We start from the raw sequence: 12,758 nt of genomic DNA on the forward strand, positions 1-12,758 counted from the left end.
AGTGTAAGAGAATGTGCCCTTAGAGGGGTTCTCAGATTCTTAAGAGTCTACACTCAGTGGTGTGCCGGAGCCAGCTCTTATCCCGCTCCAGAGCTAATTGTTGGCATCTTTCCTAACCCCATATTAAGTGACTTCGTGTTGGTAGCTTGAAATTGGCAATGGTAGGAATATTTACAGAAATTGACAAACAATACAAATCAGTCCTTCTCCCCAAACTGGTTGTTACATATCTGTCAGCATACTACTGACGTGGGTGGTAGAAACCAGGAGAGTGAATTCTCCCCCATTGTGACTCTACTGGACATTTGGGGCCTGTTTCAAGAAAGGCATCAAGAGCTTAGCCGACACTGCATTCTTTTATGGCTGGAATATTGCTGAGGGCTCTAGGCTGTATACGGTGGAGTGGCTGATGTGGAGAAAGGATGAGTGTGGAGTGACAAGCTATGATGGATCACTTTAGGGCTCAGTTGGTGAGATAAAATGAGAGACGGGTGCCAGACGAAAGGGTTTCCCTTCCTTGTCTCCTCTAGCTCAGTAGAAGCTGGCGAGGCCGGGTGGGGTGGAGAAGCAAGGGAAGAATATCCCTTGGAGAGACTTGGCATTGGCACTTTGCTGCGGTCCTCCCCACCACCACCACCAGAAGGCGCTCTTGCGAGGTTTTGGGGCCGATCGTCCCAGCTCAGGTTGGCGACGCTCTAGTCGCCGCTTCTCTAAGGCCCGCGGGGCGGCCTGGGAGCCGCGGCAGAAAGGCCCGCCTCCGTGCGCGCAGCCCGCTGGCGCGGGTCATGGCGCGGCTCCCGAAGCTCGTAGTCTTCGATCTAGGTGAGGGGCTGGATTGGGAAGCGTTTCGTAGGGCACAGTTTTTTCCAAACCTCAGTTGATGCTCTCGAGGCCCTGCGCCTGCCCAGGCTGAGACCTCCCCCTCCTTCCTCTCACAGATTACACGCTGTGGCCGTTCTGGGTGGACACGCACGTAGACCCCCCGTTCCACAAAAGCAGGTGAGGCGGGGCTGGGGGGGCCTGGGGCCAGGCGGGGCCCCGCGGGAGCTGAGCACACTCTCGCCCTCCCCAGTGATGGAACTGTACGAGATAGGCGGGGCCAGGCCGTCCGACTGTACCCAGAGGTGCCTGAGGTCCTGGAAAGATTGCAGGGCTTGGGGGTGCCCGTCGCGGCCGCTTCACGGTAAGAAAAGCGACTGAGTCGGTCTAGTGCTGAGAGGTGCATGCATGAGGAGACTTCCCGTGTAACCCCTTGGCTGCAAAAATTTAGGCGGTGCAAACTTGCAGGTATTTGTATATTTTTCGAATTGTACCTTCTCCTGTGCATTTTGTTTAATAAACATTGGCTTAGTGCCACCTGTGTCAGGAGGGATATGGAATTGAATCAGGGCGGAGGATGCCTACCCATCCAGGAAGAACAGCAAGTTGATTTCCCCCTGGTTACACATAATTTCACTTGCAGCCTTGGCCCTCCACTCTCCTGATCCCATCTACTACACCTTTTTGCAGGACAGGTGAGGTTGAAGGGGCCAACCAGCTACTGGAGCTCTTTGACCTTGTCGGATACTTTGTTCATCGGGAGATCTATCCAGGCAGCAAGGTCACGCACTTTAAGAGGTACGCTGAGATAAGGGGAGAAGCAGGGAGACAGAAGACCAGAGAGGCTGGAGGAGCTAAGAAGCCAGAGTGGTTACCCTCGCCGTGTCTTGCACAGGTTGCATCAGAAGACTGGAGTTCCTTTCTCCCAGATGATCTTCTTTGATGATGAAAAGCGGAATATTGTAGATGTCAGCAAACTGGGTACTGACTGAATGGCAAGGATAGCCATTTGGGGAGTGAGGAGAAAGGGTTCCTAAGAGGGAAGGGGTTAGGTAGATATGTACAGGATGGATAGTTTGCATGCAGGTGACACCCCAAAAAGGTGAGAGTCATAATAGGGAGCCCTGAAGGCCTGGTGAAATTGTGGCTTCTTTCTTTCTAGGTGTTACCAGCATTCATGTCCAGAATGGAATGAGCCTTCAGACCCTAACTCAAGGATTAGAGACATTTGCAAAGGCACAAGCTGGACTCTGAGGTCCAGTCCTGTGGATGAGCCTCATTTGAGGCATAGAACTGAAAGGAAATCAGGAGGGCATTTTCAGGTGCATTTGTAAATTATTAAAGTGTATTTGTGTGTGGCAGAAGAGATATTACCCAGTGTGTGTTGTTTCTAATTTTCTAGAGTGTGACCCGGGGTGGGCCATCCGGAGGTGCCAAGACCAGTAAGTGAGGCATTAGACTGCATCAGGTTCTGCCTTATAAACTTGTGGCAAACCCAAGACTGTGATTCCCTTATGCTCTCCCCATCCCCACACCTCTCCTGAGCTCTGTCAAGGACATGAAGAACTCTTCCACTGGCCCCAAGTAGTGGAGTGCATTACCCTGCACATTTCCTTCCAGGAAGCAAAGACTTTGTTTTGGGTTGGGGAGGGTGAGGCGACCTTTTTATATAGTGGGAAACGAAGCGGCCGCTTTAAGAGGAGCGCGTGGGTTTGGGGCTGGTGTGTCGGGTCGCACGTGATAGTGGTCTCGCTGGCGCTTGTTGATGATGTCGCCGTGGTGCCCTAAGGAGGGATTGGCCGAGGCTGGTCTCGGAGTGATGAGCCCAGCACCTCCCGGGAGCAAAGCGGAAGCATACGGGACGCCGTAGGGCGGAGGCGGGAGAGGCTAGGGTCGCGATGAGTGGGCTCGGCCGGCTCTTCGGGAGGGGTGAGCCCGGCCGAGACTGGTTCTTGGGAGGTGCTGGCCGCAGGGGGCGGGGGGAGAGCCGGGAGACGCTGTCCTGAAAACCCTGGTGGTCCAGCAAGGCCTTCTCCCGGGCCAGGAGGCGCCGCCTTGTCAGGGCGCCTGGCTCCAGCTGCCTTCCTTCCTTCCCTTGGAGGGAAGAGCTCGAGGCCCGGGAAGGGGTGCGAGTGGTGAGCGTGGCAGCTGCGCTGGCTCCCGCTATTAAGGCCTGGGGGACAAGTTGCTGCCTGTCGGCATTCAGTCCTTTCCAAAACACTGGTGCTTCCTTTATGCTGGGCCAGAGGCAATCTGAGGTGACCCAGGAAAGGTACCCCTCGTGAGCTCCTCTGTGGTGCGGGAAGACAAGCAAAGTCTGGCATTTACAGCGTAGTGTGGCGACTCCGTGATGGAGATTAACCTAAAAGCCAGGGGTGCGCGGAAGAAGCAGGCACGGCGGGTGGTGATCCAGAAGGCTAGAAGTATGCCAGGTGGGGGGGGTTGAGGTTCTCCAGGAAGAGGTAACTGTGCAAAACAGAGGCAGGAAAAAGTATGGTATATTTAGGGAAAAGGAGTTCTGGCTGCCCCGTGAGTGTGTGTGTGTGTGTGTGTGTGTGCGCGCGCACGCGCTGAAGGAAGAGCAAAGTGTGGATGGAGAGGTAAACGGGGTCCAGATCATGAAGGACCCTGTGTGTCTTAAAGTTTTTTGGATTTTATCCTGTAGGCAGTGGAGAGTATGGAAGGATATTAAGCAGGCTAGGGCCTTCAGATTTTTTTTTTTTTAATAAGTCTGTTAGAAGCGCAGAAGATGAAGGGAGAAATTGAGATCAGATTTTTTTTTTTTCTCTAGCCGCCCTACTTCATTCAGTTTGATCCTGTGGAATCAGGACCTTGAGTATCTCCTAGGATAGCAAGTGGAACAGTAATTATAAAAAGTGATTGAACTCTGGTGGGGAACACGGTAATGAAGAGGTTATGCATGTATGAGTGCAGGTGGTATATGGGAAGTCTTTGTACCTTCCACTCACTCAGTTTGCTGTGAACCCAAAACTGCTCTAAAAAAATAAATTCTATTAAAAAAAAACAACTGGAGATGACTTGAAAGGTAACTAGGAATAGCAAAAGAATATTGGCTTTGGAAATCATACTGTCACATTTCAATTCCTTTGCAGTCTCTTACTATAGTAATTGTGATTTTAGACCAAAATGTTAACTTCTTTATGCCTGTTTTCACATTCGTAGAGATAGTACATTCATCGTAGAAAGTTGTTTGGGGATTAACAATAACACGGTCAAGTGCCTAGCACATACTATGCACTCAATAATCGGTGACTAATATTTTTCCTTTACACAATGTGGGCTGCTCCATTGGACTCCAGAGAAGAAGGAGAGGGGGCCAACCCCTGAAGAGGCAATACAGAAACTGAAGGAGACGGAGAAGATATTGATCAAGAAACAGGAATTTCTGGAGCAGAAGATTGAACAGGAGCTACAAACTGCCAAGAAGCATGGGACGAAGAATAAGAGAGGTAATGGGGGAGGGACAGGCACCACCAGGGAGGGCCCGGAGCGGGGAGCAAGGGCTTCTGGCTCTGATGTTCAGGGTGTGGGCTGGATCAGCCGCCCTACAGGCTTTGCGGAGGAAGAAAAGGTTGGAACAGCAGCTGGCACAAACGGACGGGACATTATCCACCCTGGAGTTTCAGCGTGAGGCCATTGAGAATGCCACCACCAATGCAGAAGTTCTTCGTACCATGGAGCTTGCTGCCCAAGGCATGAAGAAGGCCTACCAGGACATGTGGGTACGGGGGGATGGGAGGAGGGGGCCCAGGCACTGGGGAGAGTAGCTTGATATTATACTGTGAATCTTAAAACCTCTCCAGATATGAATTTACAGTAGAGTTGCCTGTGATGGCTAGACCCCTATCAGCCTCCTTGCTTATTGCAAGGTGATCTCTTTGCTGGCTGGGGCATTCTAAGGGAGGAAAGATGATTTTCCTCTTTTTTTTTTGTGGTCTTTTGGCTGTACTGCAAGGCTTGTGGGATCTTGGTTCCTGGACCAGGGATTGAACCCCGGGCCCTCCACAGTGAAAACACCCAGTCCTAACCACTGGACTGCCAGGGAATTCCCAATTTTCCTCATTTTTAAAGATCCTTCAGAGAAGAGAGTGCAACCATTCCTCCCCAGTGTGTCTTCTTGCCATTTCTTAGCCCAGATTTGCCTCTTTACACTTTTCCAGGGATCTCTTTTACCTAGTAGCCATGGATTTGTCAGTCTGAAGCCACAGGCAGGAGGGTCTTCATTCATGTGAGATGAAAAAGTCAGGGTTGTCACCTGATTTCTGGGCTATGTATCTTGTTCTCAGGGACATTGACAAGGTGGATGAACTGATGGCTGACATCACAGAACAACAGGAGCTGGCCCAGCAGATCTCAGATGCCATTTCTCGACCCGTGGGATTTGGAGATGATGTGGATGAGGTGATTGGGAGTGAGGGGTCAAGGAATATTGGAGAAGGCGTGGGACCAGCCAGAAGGAATGCCCAAGAGAACTGCGGGACAGGTTTGGGGGAAAGTCCAAAAGTGGTATGTTTTTGGAAGTAGAATTTTCCTTTGTCTTGAGCGATCTTGTCATCCCATATCCAGGATGAACTGTTGGAGGAGCTAGAGGAGCTGGAGCAGGAGGAATTGGCCCGAGAATTGTTACATGTGGACGACAAGGAGGAGGAACCCCCAGTCACACTGCCCAGTGTACCGTCTACACATCTTCCTGCAGGGCCAGGTACCCAGGACTGTTCTGTCATCTCAGGGACTTGAGAGGGTGGGATAGATATGGGGAAAAATTATTCCTCATCCATCCTGCCTGAAAGGATCCAGGCAGAGAGGGTTGCTGCTACAGTTGCACAGGTTGTTGACTGCATAAGGGCACCTGGCTGAAGGGGAATGAGGACTGAAATCAGGCCTGTGCTTCACTCAGCAAACTGTGTCCCCTGGTTTAGGGCTGCAAATGCCCGGAGAAAGAGGCAGCTTCTTCTGATTTGCCCAAAGGTGCTGTGGGAATTAGCAGCAGCCCAGCAAGCAAGACCATACCCTTAGGTTCTTTGCTGGGAGAGAGCATTCCGCAGGCTCTGAGTGTTATAGGAGGGGATGGTTGGGAGTTGCTGAGGCCTTAACACTTCTTTCTTTCTCTGGGTATCCTTATCCCCAAAGCTCCCAAAACGGATGAAGATGAAGAAGCACTAAAGCAGTTGGCTGAGTGGGTGTCCTGATGAGTCTGGGCTTGTCTACCTGACGCTGCCTTCATTGTTCTCTTTTCCTTAAGTGCCAAGTGCTAAGCTAAAGGAACATGGCCTTGTTGGGAGGTCCTGCTGAGAGTGGTAGTGTGACCCTGCCTGAGAAAAGGGTCTGTCGCCCTCCCATCCCAGGCTCAACCCTGAAGAAGGATCTTGGTGCAGGAGGAACCCCTGGGCTCCCTTTAATAGCAGTTACAGTGCCCTCGTTCGCAATAAAATTGGGCGGATGGAACCCTAGTGCTTATACTGCCTTGTCTACAACTGAAACTCGTCTCCTGGTCCTTGGAGCTTTGTTTCAAGAAATGAGTAGTAATGAGAGTAATGAAGGGGAGTTGGAGCATAGGAGAAATGGGAGCTTCCATTATCTCAACTTACTATGCTCCAGGCAGATACTGTTCCATCTCTCAGGCTGGTGTGTCCTAGAGCTGCCTGGTGCTGAGGGTGAGGAAACTGCCATCTGTTATTTTTCCTAGAACCGTGTGGAGCTGTCCCTGAGCCTTCCCTCATTGCTTTCACCCAGTTGTGTCTCTGCCGAGAGAGCCCCGTGACTCACCAGCTGTCCCCTTACAAAGCCCACTTTCAAGGGTAGGAAAGGAGACGTACGAGGATAAGGGGTCAATAGGTTTCCTTTCTCCGGAACGCATAGTTCATAGGCTTGGTTTGAACTGTCACTTCAACGTGTAGGAGCAATGATGAGGGACCATGATTCACCAGGATTGTTTCAGTAGTGGGTAAGGTGGCATTTGGAGGAGGAAGGAACCAAGATATTACATACCTCCTGATACCCATGTCTAAAAGAACAAACAGTGCCGTCCCCTTGGACTATAGACGGGCAGAGCTGTGACCAAACCGAGCAATCAGGGTAGAGCAACCTCTACCCCACTATTTGAACATTTAGAGTGCATAGAGATAGACAAAACTGAGCACGTACTCAGCCAGAATAATGAAGCTTCCCCAAAGCAGGTGTTCCTCTGAGCACGCCCAACCCGCTCCCCTATGAGCCACATACGCGCTACACTGTAAATTATAATGTTGACTTAACCAGTGTCACGATGACTGGTTACAAGCTCTGGGCAGAAACACACCTCTCACCCTCAGCAGTGTTCGCTGCTAAGGTTCCCCTGAGGGAAGACTGTGACTCTAGCTGATGGAACTAAAACAGAATTAGATTTATTTTTGGTGGGAAAGATTTTTAGCCCAAGACCCTCCTGCTTTGCTCCTCTTTCAACCCCCTCCTCCTTCCGCCGTTTTCAGGTACTGATTTCCAAGGATTGGTGACGATTGGTGCTGGGGGGCTGGCACATGGCCTCAAGCAGCCTGATCTCATGGGTGGGTTGCTCAGGCTGGAACTTGAGCACCCAGGGATCCTTGATGATGTCCAGGATGGTGGCACGCTTGGTGGCTTGGCATAGTGTCTGGAGGACCAGGTTCTAGGGCAGGGGAGAGAGAGGTCTTGGCTGAGCTGGCCCGCACTGTGCCACACAATGAGCAGCCGGACCTAAGAAAGTAGCAGGATAGCCCATCACACCACTCTGGTGAAAGGGAGTGTGGCCCTGACTTTACCCTTAAAAGCCTCCTGTCTGCTCAGAAAGCCAACACCTTGAGGGGAAGGAAAGGAAGGGTTCCTTGGGGGAAATCCTTGCAGAATCCCCTTCTGGCCTAAAGAGATAGAGACTAAAACCTGCTTATCACTCACATCCCAGGTGCAAGCCCAGAGGTTGGCCCTTTAAGCCCTCCCCACTATTCTAGGGCAGGGCAAGGGTGTGGAATGGCCCTGGTATCGGAGGGAGGCTTCCCTGGGGTTGGGAGGTCTAGGTTGAGTATTCCCTCTCTGCAGGTCACCCCTGAGGCCTCAGCCCTCCTGGGGGAGCCAGCACCTTGCACTCCTGGGAGATGGCATAGTTAGGTGGAAAAGTGACCTCCTCCTGAGTCTGTCTCAGCAGTTTCTTGAGATTTGTGTCATCGAAGGGCAGACGGGCAACCACTAGCGTGTAGAGGATGACGCCCATGCTCCAGATGTCAGACAGGAAAGGGTTGTAGGGCAGGCCTAGCAAGACCTCCGGACAGGCATAAGCAAAGCTGCCACAGTAGGTCTGGCTGAGGTGGCTAAAGCAGTTGCCTTGGCGGTAGGAAGGGCTACTCCGCACAGACTGGCTAGAAGGCACCATCTTGGCGAAGCCAAAATCCGATATCTTCACGTTCTTCCGCTTGTCCAGCAACAGGTTCTCCAACTTTAAGTCCCTACCAGCAGCAGAAAGGCTGGGGGTCAGGAGAGGGCTTAGTGTTAGACTGGGAGCTGAAGGGCCAGGGGTCAGAGGCTAGAGATAAGGAAAGGCAAAGAGGGAGAGAGATGCCATTATGAGGACACAGGGCAGAGAGGAAGGAAAGTCATGGAGTTGTGAGCAGAGCCCAGAGGGAAGAGAGGATGGTACCTGAGGATGACTAGGAGCTCACCATCACTTTTCATAAAGTGCTCTGCTCACAGTGGGTACTTAACAAATGTTCTTGACCGGATGATTAAAATAAAGTGGATGAATAGGCCTAGATACTGAGGAGGGAGGTCAAGGGAAGAAAAAAGAGGGTAGAACATGGAAGACGTGCATAAAACCCCTTTGGGAGCCCAAAGGCCTCAGTCTGGGTGGCAGCGCCCTCACCGGTGCACGATGCCCTTGCTGTGCAGGTAGGCGATGCCCAGGGTCATCTGGGAGAACCACTTGCCAGCAAGGGGCTCAGAGCAGGCCCCATAGTGCTGGATCCACTCAAGGACGTCACCACCCTGCACCAGCTCCAGAATAACGTACACTCGGGATGTGGTCTCGATGGCCTGATAGAAGTTGATGAGATACTTGTGCCGCAGGACCTTCATTACCTGGCCCCAGGAGAGGGACCCATCAAACCCAGGCAGGGAGCACCCTGGCTGCGCTCCCAGCCTTCTCCTACTCTCCCACTGCTACTTTCCTAGAACTTTGCAACAGAATCAAACCCCAGAGGGCTGGTGGCCTATGGACAAACCCTATGCTTTGTACTTTTTACATTTTGAGGGTCTGGAGGTGAGGTGGAAAGAAGCTGAATTTACATCAAGTAATTTTCCTAGCTGCCTAGTGAGTCATTCAGTTGTGGTATAGGGGTTTCTGGCTCCACCCCCTCCTAACCATACCCCTTCTGAGAAGCCTTAAGCAGCTTGGTACCAGCTCCCTCTTCTAGCCCCTTTCCAACCTGTATCTCACGGGGCAAGAACTTGTTAAGATAGTCCTCAGAGGCCTTCTTCTTTGAGATGATCTTGACAGCCACCATGACTTTCTGCTTTGTGTAGTAAGCCTCATACACCGTCCCGTAGGAGCCATTGCCAATGACTTTGCCCACTTCGTAACCATATTCCTCCATGACAGAGTGGTAGGCCGAGGTGGATGGTGCTCCCAAGGTGTCTCCCTTCCCCATGGTGTTGGGCTTGCTGAGAGCAGGGAGCTTTGCTACTTAAAAGCCTCCTGTCTGCTCAGAAAGCCAACACCTTGAGCCGCTGAAGGCTCGGGTACCAAAGTGAAGTTAGTCTCCCAAAGCTTGCCTATGTAGTCATACAAGTCTGGGATGCTGGGCTCAGCTCTCCACTAGGAGCTTGGAGAGGGAAGAAGGGAAAAGCAGTTCTTTTTGTCTCCACTGGCTGTTGTTACTTCTTTCTCCTCTTGGTTACGGAACTCCCCAAGGTCCCGTGTTCCGCACACATCATAATCCACCTTCTATCCACCACTGGCCACAAGGCTTGAGAAGGAAATGCAGTTTGGAACATACTCATTGCTGGAGGTACCTTTATAATTTGGTGAGACTCGCTCCATGGATCTGGTCCTTTCAACCAATCATGTTTATTGAGCACCTGCTATGTGCCAGGCAGTGTACGGAGTCCTGGGAGAAAATAACCAATAAGGCGAAGAGAGCCTCTGCTAGCATTTATAATCCAGCATGAGAAACACCTGAGTGTCAGAATATCACAGAGAATCGCAAGGTATTGTAGAAGTGTGTTCTAAGGAACCTAACTTTAAAATGTATTCTTTTTTGGGGGTGGTGGTGGTGGCTTAAAATAACAACCTTTTTTTTTTTTTTTTTTTTGAACAAATTGAGCTGGACTCAGTTGGGTAATTCAGCTGGTGGCATCATCTCAGCTGGGCTGGTTTGTTTCTGCGTATGATCTCATTATTCAGTAGAGTAGCCCAGGTTCCCTCACACAGTTTGCACTGAATTTCAAGAGAAAAAAAGACAAGCGGCATGATCAGTTGAGGCCTAGGCTCCAGAATCACAAAACTTCACTTCCATACCTTCATGTGCATGAAGACGGTTACAAAGATCACTCAGATTTATGAGGTGGGGATGGAGACTCCTCTTAACCTTGAAATGCATTCTTTATAAAAAATATTTATTTTGGCTGCACTGGGTCTTAGTTGCGGCACGTGGGATCTTTAGTTGCGGCATGCGTGTGGGCTCTAAGTTCCCCGACCAGGGATTGAACCCTGGTCCCCTGCATTGGGAGCGCGGAGTTCTACCCACCAGACCACCCCCCTTGAAATGCATTCTTATCTTGCCTTCCATGACCCTGAACTCTACAGTTTTCCTTCTACCCTCTACCTTCCCTCTACCTTTCCTTCTACCCTCTACCTACCCTCCTCCTTCCCTCTACCCATTCCTCAGGTTCCGCTGGAGCCTCCCCCACCATCCACCCCTTAATCACACCCCGAGGGCTCTATTATAGACCTTATTTCCTCAGACCTTTCCGTCCTCCCTAAGAATCTCATCGAGACCCCTCATTTCTTAACTCCAGCAAGCCTTCTGCTCCCCTCCCCTCAGTGTGTTCACCCTGAAGTCCAGGGAGTAAATCTGATTTTATTCCCATAACAATTCAGTGCCTCCCCATTCTCCTTAAGATCGAGTCCAGATTCTTTTATGTGGCTTCAAATTTGACCCTGCTTACCTCTCCGATTTTTTCTTGTAACATACATGCAATGCTCTGGCCAAACAATTGCTTTTCCTTCATTGTTCCCTCTGTTCTGGCAAACTCCTACTCTCCCTTCAGGACTTAGCTGATGATCTGTTTTAAGGAAGCCTTTACTGACTGTTCAGGCCCAAATTAGATGTTCCTCCCTCCTGGGTGCTCCCACAGCTCCAGTACTTTCTCTAACATGGTGTCTGTTTTTCTTGCTTGCATCTCCCACTAGGCTGTAAGGGAGGTCAGCTGATGAGAGAAGGGATATGAAGTCAAAGACTTGAGAAGAAAGGCTTGTGGAGAATGGGAGAGAGCTGACTTGGAAAATGAGCATTATTGGGCAGCACTGAGGGCCCAAATGAGATTGGAAAACACAACTTATGGACACACAATCTTAACATATCATAGTGTTAAGATTATTTTAGCATTCTGGATATAGGTGCTTGAATATCAACAGACACACTGACCCAAGATTAAGGTTTCACTTAGCAGCTGCCGTGAAAGAACGGGAGCGAGGCATCAAGGACACAGGCAAGAATGTGGCTAAAATGACGGAATGCAGAATCTAAGCTGCTTGGGTTAGGAAGACAAGCTAGAAAAAGGCCAAAGGACAGGGGGAGGGGTTGCAGGTCTTAGTGAAATGGAACAAGTTTGGTGGGAAAGACAGAGGACAAGAGGTTGTGTCAGAGGGGTTATCTGGATTTAAGATGGGGGGAGGGGGTGGCACACAGAGGAAATAACAAAGGAAGAATCAGAGTTATCTTCCATCTTCCAAAACAAAACAGAAACTCCAACATTATGCCATAGGCTACTGGTAAATTCCTATTTATTGACAGGCTGATCCTGCTGGCAGGGTGGTTCCAAAGTCCTGTTGGAAGCCAGATCTACATCCTCAGTCTATCAAGATGAACAACTGTCCAGGGCACACAGTGGTAAGGAGGCCCACCCAGCCCCGCCTATCTTCTGCTTCCCTGGATAGGCAGCTTGGTGGCACCTCTGTTCTCATCACGTACAGCAGATAAACCAGTTCATTCAAGGAATGTGTATTAAGCTGCCTACTGTATACAAAAGCACTGCTAGGCTCTGAGGATAACAAGATGGATAAATTATAATCCTCCTGTGAGGAGTTAGCAATTAGCAAGGGAGACAGACACATAAGAAGTTAAAATAACAGTACGGTGAGATAAAGTTCTATAAACAAAGCCTGTAAGGAAGTGTTAAGGGAAGGCTTTATAGAGAAGGTGGCATTTGCACTGTTCAAAGAAGCGTCCAGGCAGGTTAAGTAGGGAATGGTAGATTGAACAGCCTAGGCAGAAGGACCCATATGTGAAGCTTGCAAGCTTGAGAAAATATGACACTCAAGATTTCAATTTAAATACAGGATAGGGTTCCAGAGGGGAATGTACCTGGAGAAGTAATTTAAATGCAGGTCTGAGAGGCCTAATATGCCAAGCTTTTTTTGACTCTATCCTATGTACTCATGGTTAAATTTTGCTGTGCATCAAAGTCAGAGCTTGTTAAAAAAATACTGATGCCCAGTCATCTCCTTCCCCAAGATCCGGATTTGGTGGAACCCAGGTATCTATGTTATTTTTTATAAATTTATTTATTTTTATTTTTGGCTGCACTGGGTCTTTGTTGCTGTGTGCTGGCTTTCTGTAGTTGCGGCGAGCGGGAGCTACTCTTTCTTGCGGTGTGTGGGCTTCTCACTGCGGTGGCTTCTCTTGTTGCAGAGC

General features: G+C 50.1%; 3 protein-coding genes across 6 annotated transcripts; 2 read left to right on the forward strand and 1 right to left on the reverse strand.

The window, feature by feature from the left end:
• Positions 1 to 678: 678 nt before the first annotated feature.
• On the forward strand, positions 679 to 2,192 carry MDP1 (magnesium dependent phosphatase 1). Of its 2 annotated transcripts, XM_065871526.1 has the most exons (6): positions 679 to 822; positions 939 to 999; positions 1,073 to 1,183; positions 1,510 to 1,617; positions 1,715 to 1,800; positions 1,982 to 2,192. In XM_065871526.1, exons 1-6 carry the CDS (start codon positions 786 to 788, stop codon positions 2,071 to 2,073), a joined length of 495 nt encoding a protein of 164 aa, XP_065727598.1. In that variant the 5' UTR covers positions 679 to 785; the 3' UTR covers positions 2,074 to 2,192. The 2 variants fall into 2 exon arrangements, with proteins under 2 accessions (XP_065727598.1, XP_065727599.1); XM_065871527.1 differs by lacking the exon at positions 1,073 to 1,183.
• A 440-nt stretch (positions 2,193 to 2,632) lies between these two features.
• Positions 2,633 to 6,320, forward strand: CHMP4A (charged multivesicular body protein 4A). The gene is made up of 6 exons (XM_065871040.1): positions 2,633 to 2,748; positions 4,140 to 4,289; positions 4,381 to 4,558; positions 5,127 to 5,241; positions 5,407 to 5,542; positions 5,971 to 6,320. Exons 1-6 carry the CDS (start codon positions 2,718 to 2,720, stop codon positions 6,027 to 6,029), a joined length of 669 nt encoding a protein of 222 aa, XP_065727112.1. The 5' UTR covers positions 2,633 to 2,717; the 3' UTR covers positions 6,030 to 6,320.
• Positions 6,321 to 7,207: 887 nt separating this feature from the next.
• On the reverse strand, positions 7,208 to 9,719 carry TSSK4 (testis specific serine kinase 4). 3 transcript variants are annotated; one of them, XM_065871039.1, is made up of 4 exons: positions 9,270 to 9,719; positions 8,708 to 8,922; positions 7,931 to 8,294; positions 7,208 to 7,483 (listed from the first exon to the last, which is right to left on the reverse strand). In XM_065871039.1, the coding sequence occupies exons 1-4, from the start codon at positions 9,489 to 9,491 to the stop codon at positions 7,304 to 7,306; spliced, it is 981 nt and encodes a 326-aa protein (XP_065727111.1). In that variant the 5' UTR covers positions 9,492 to 9,719; the 3' UTR covers positions 7,208 to 7,303. The 3 variants fall into 3 exon arrangements, with proteins under 3 accessions (XP_065727111.1, XP_065727110.1, XP_065727109.1); XM_065871038.1 differs by having other exon boundaries at positions 7,250 to 7,483; positions 7,931 to 8,312; positions 9,270 to 9,620; XM_065871037.1 differs by having other exon boundaries at positions 7,304 to 7,483; positions 7,931 to 8,330; positions 9,270 to 9,491.
• Positions 9,720 to 12,758: the final 3,039 nt, after the last annotated feature.

The sequence above is a fragment of the Phocoena phocoena genome, chromosome 2, assembly GCF_963924675.1.
Source record: "Phocoena phocoena chromosome 2, mPhoPho1.1, whole genome shotgun sequence".
In the NCBI taxonomy this organism is placed as follows: Eukaryota; Metazoa; Chordata; class Mammalia; order Artiodactyla; family Phocoenidae; genus Phocoena; species Phocoena phocoena.

Bases quoted from the DNA above. Each gene is read 5' to 3' on its own strand.
- MDP1 (XM_065871526.1), top strand. From the start codon at position 786: ATGGCGCGGCTCCCGAAGCTCGTAGTCTTCGATCTAG. The intron at 1,618-1,714 runs GTACGCTGAGAT...TGTCTTGCACAG, and splicing joins AAGGTCACGCACTTTAAGAG to GTTGCATCAGAAGACTGGAG. The intron at 1,801-1,981 runs GTACTGACTGAA...CTTTCTTTCTAG, and splicing joins TGTAGATGTCAGCAAACTGG to GTGTTACCAGCATTCATGTC.
- TSSK4 (XM_065871037.1), bottom strand. From the start codon at position 9,491: ATGGGGAAGGGAGACACCTTGGGAGCACCATCCACCTCGGCCTACCAC. The intron at 8,923-9,269 runs GTTGGAAAGGGG...TCCTGGGGCCAG, and splicing joins TCTTGCCCCGTGAGATACAG to GTAATGAAGGTCCTGCGGCA. The intron at 8,331-8,707 runs GTGAGGGCGCTG...TCTAACACTAAG, and splicing joins AGCAAGGGCATCGTGCACCG to CCCTCTCCTGACCCCCAGCC.
- CHMP4A (XM_065871040.1), top strand. From the start codon at position 2,718: ATGAGTGGGCTCGGCCGGCTCTTCGGGAGGG. The intron at 2,749-4,139 runs GTGAGCCCGGCC...ATTGGACTCCAG, and splicing joins CGGCCGGCTCTTCGGGAGGG to AGAAGAAGGAGAGGGGGCCA. The intron at 4,559-5,126 runs GTGGGTACGGGG...TCTTGTTCTCAG, and splicing joins AAGAAGGCCTACCAGGACAT to GGACATTGACAAGGTGGATG.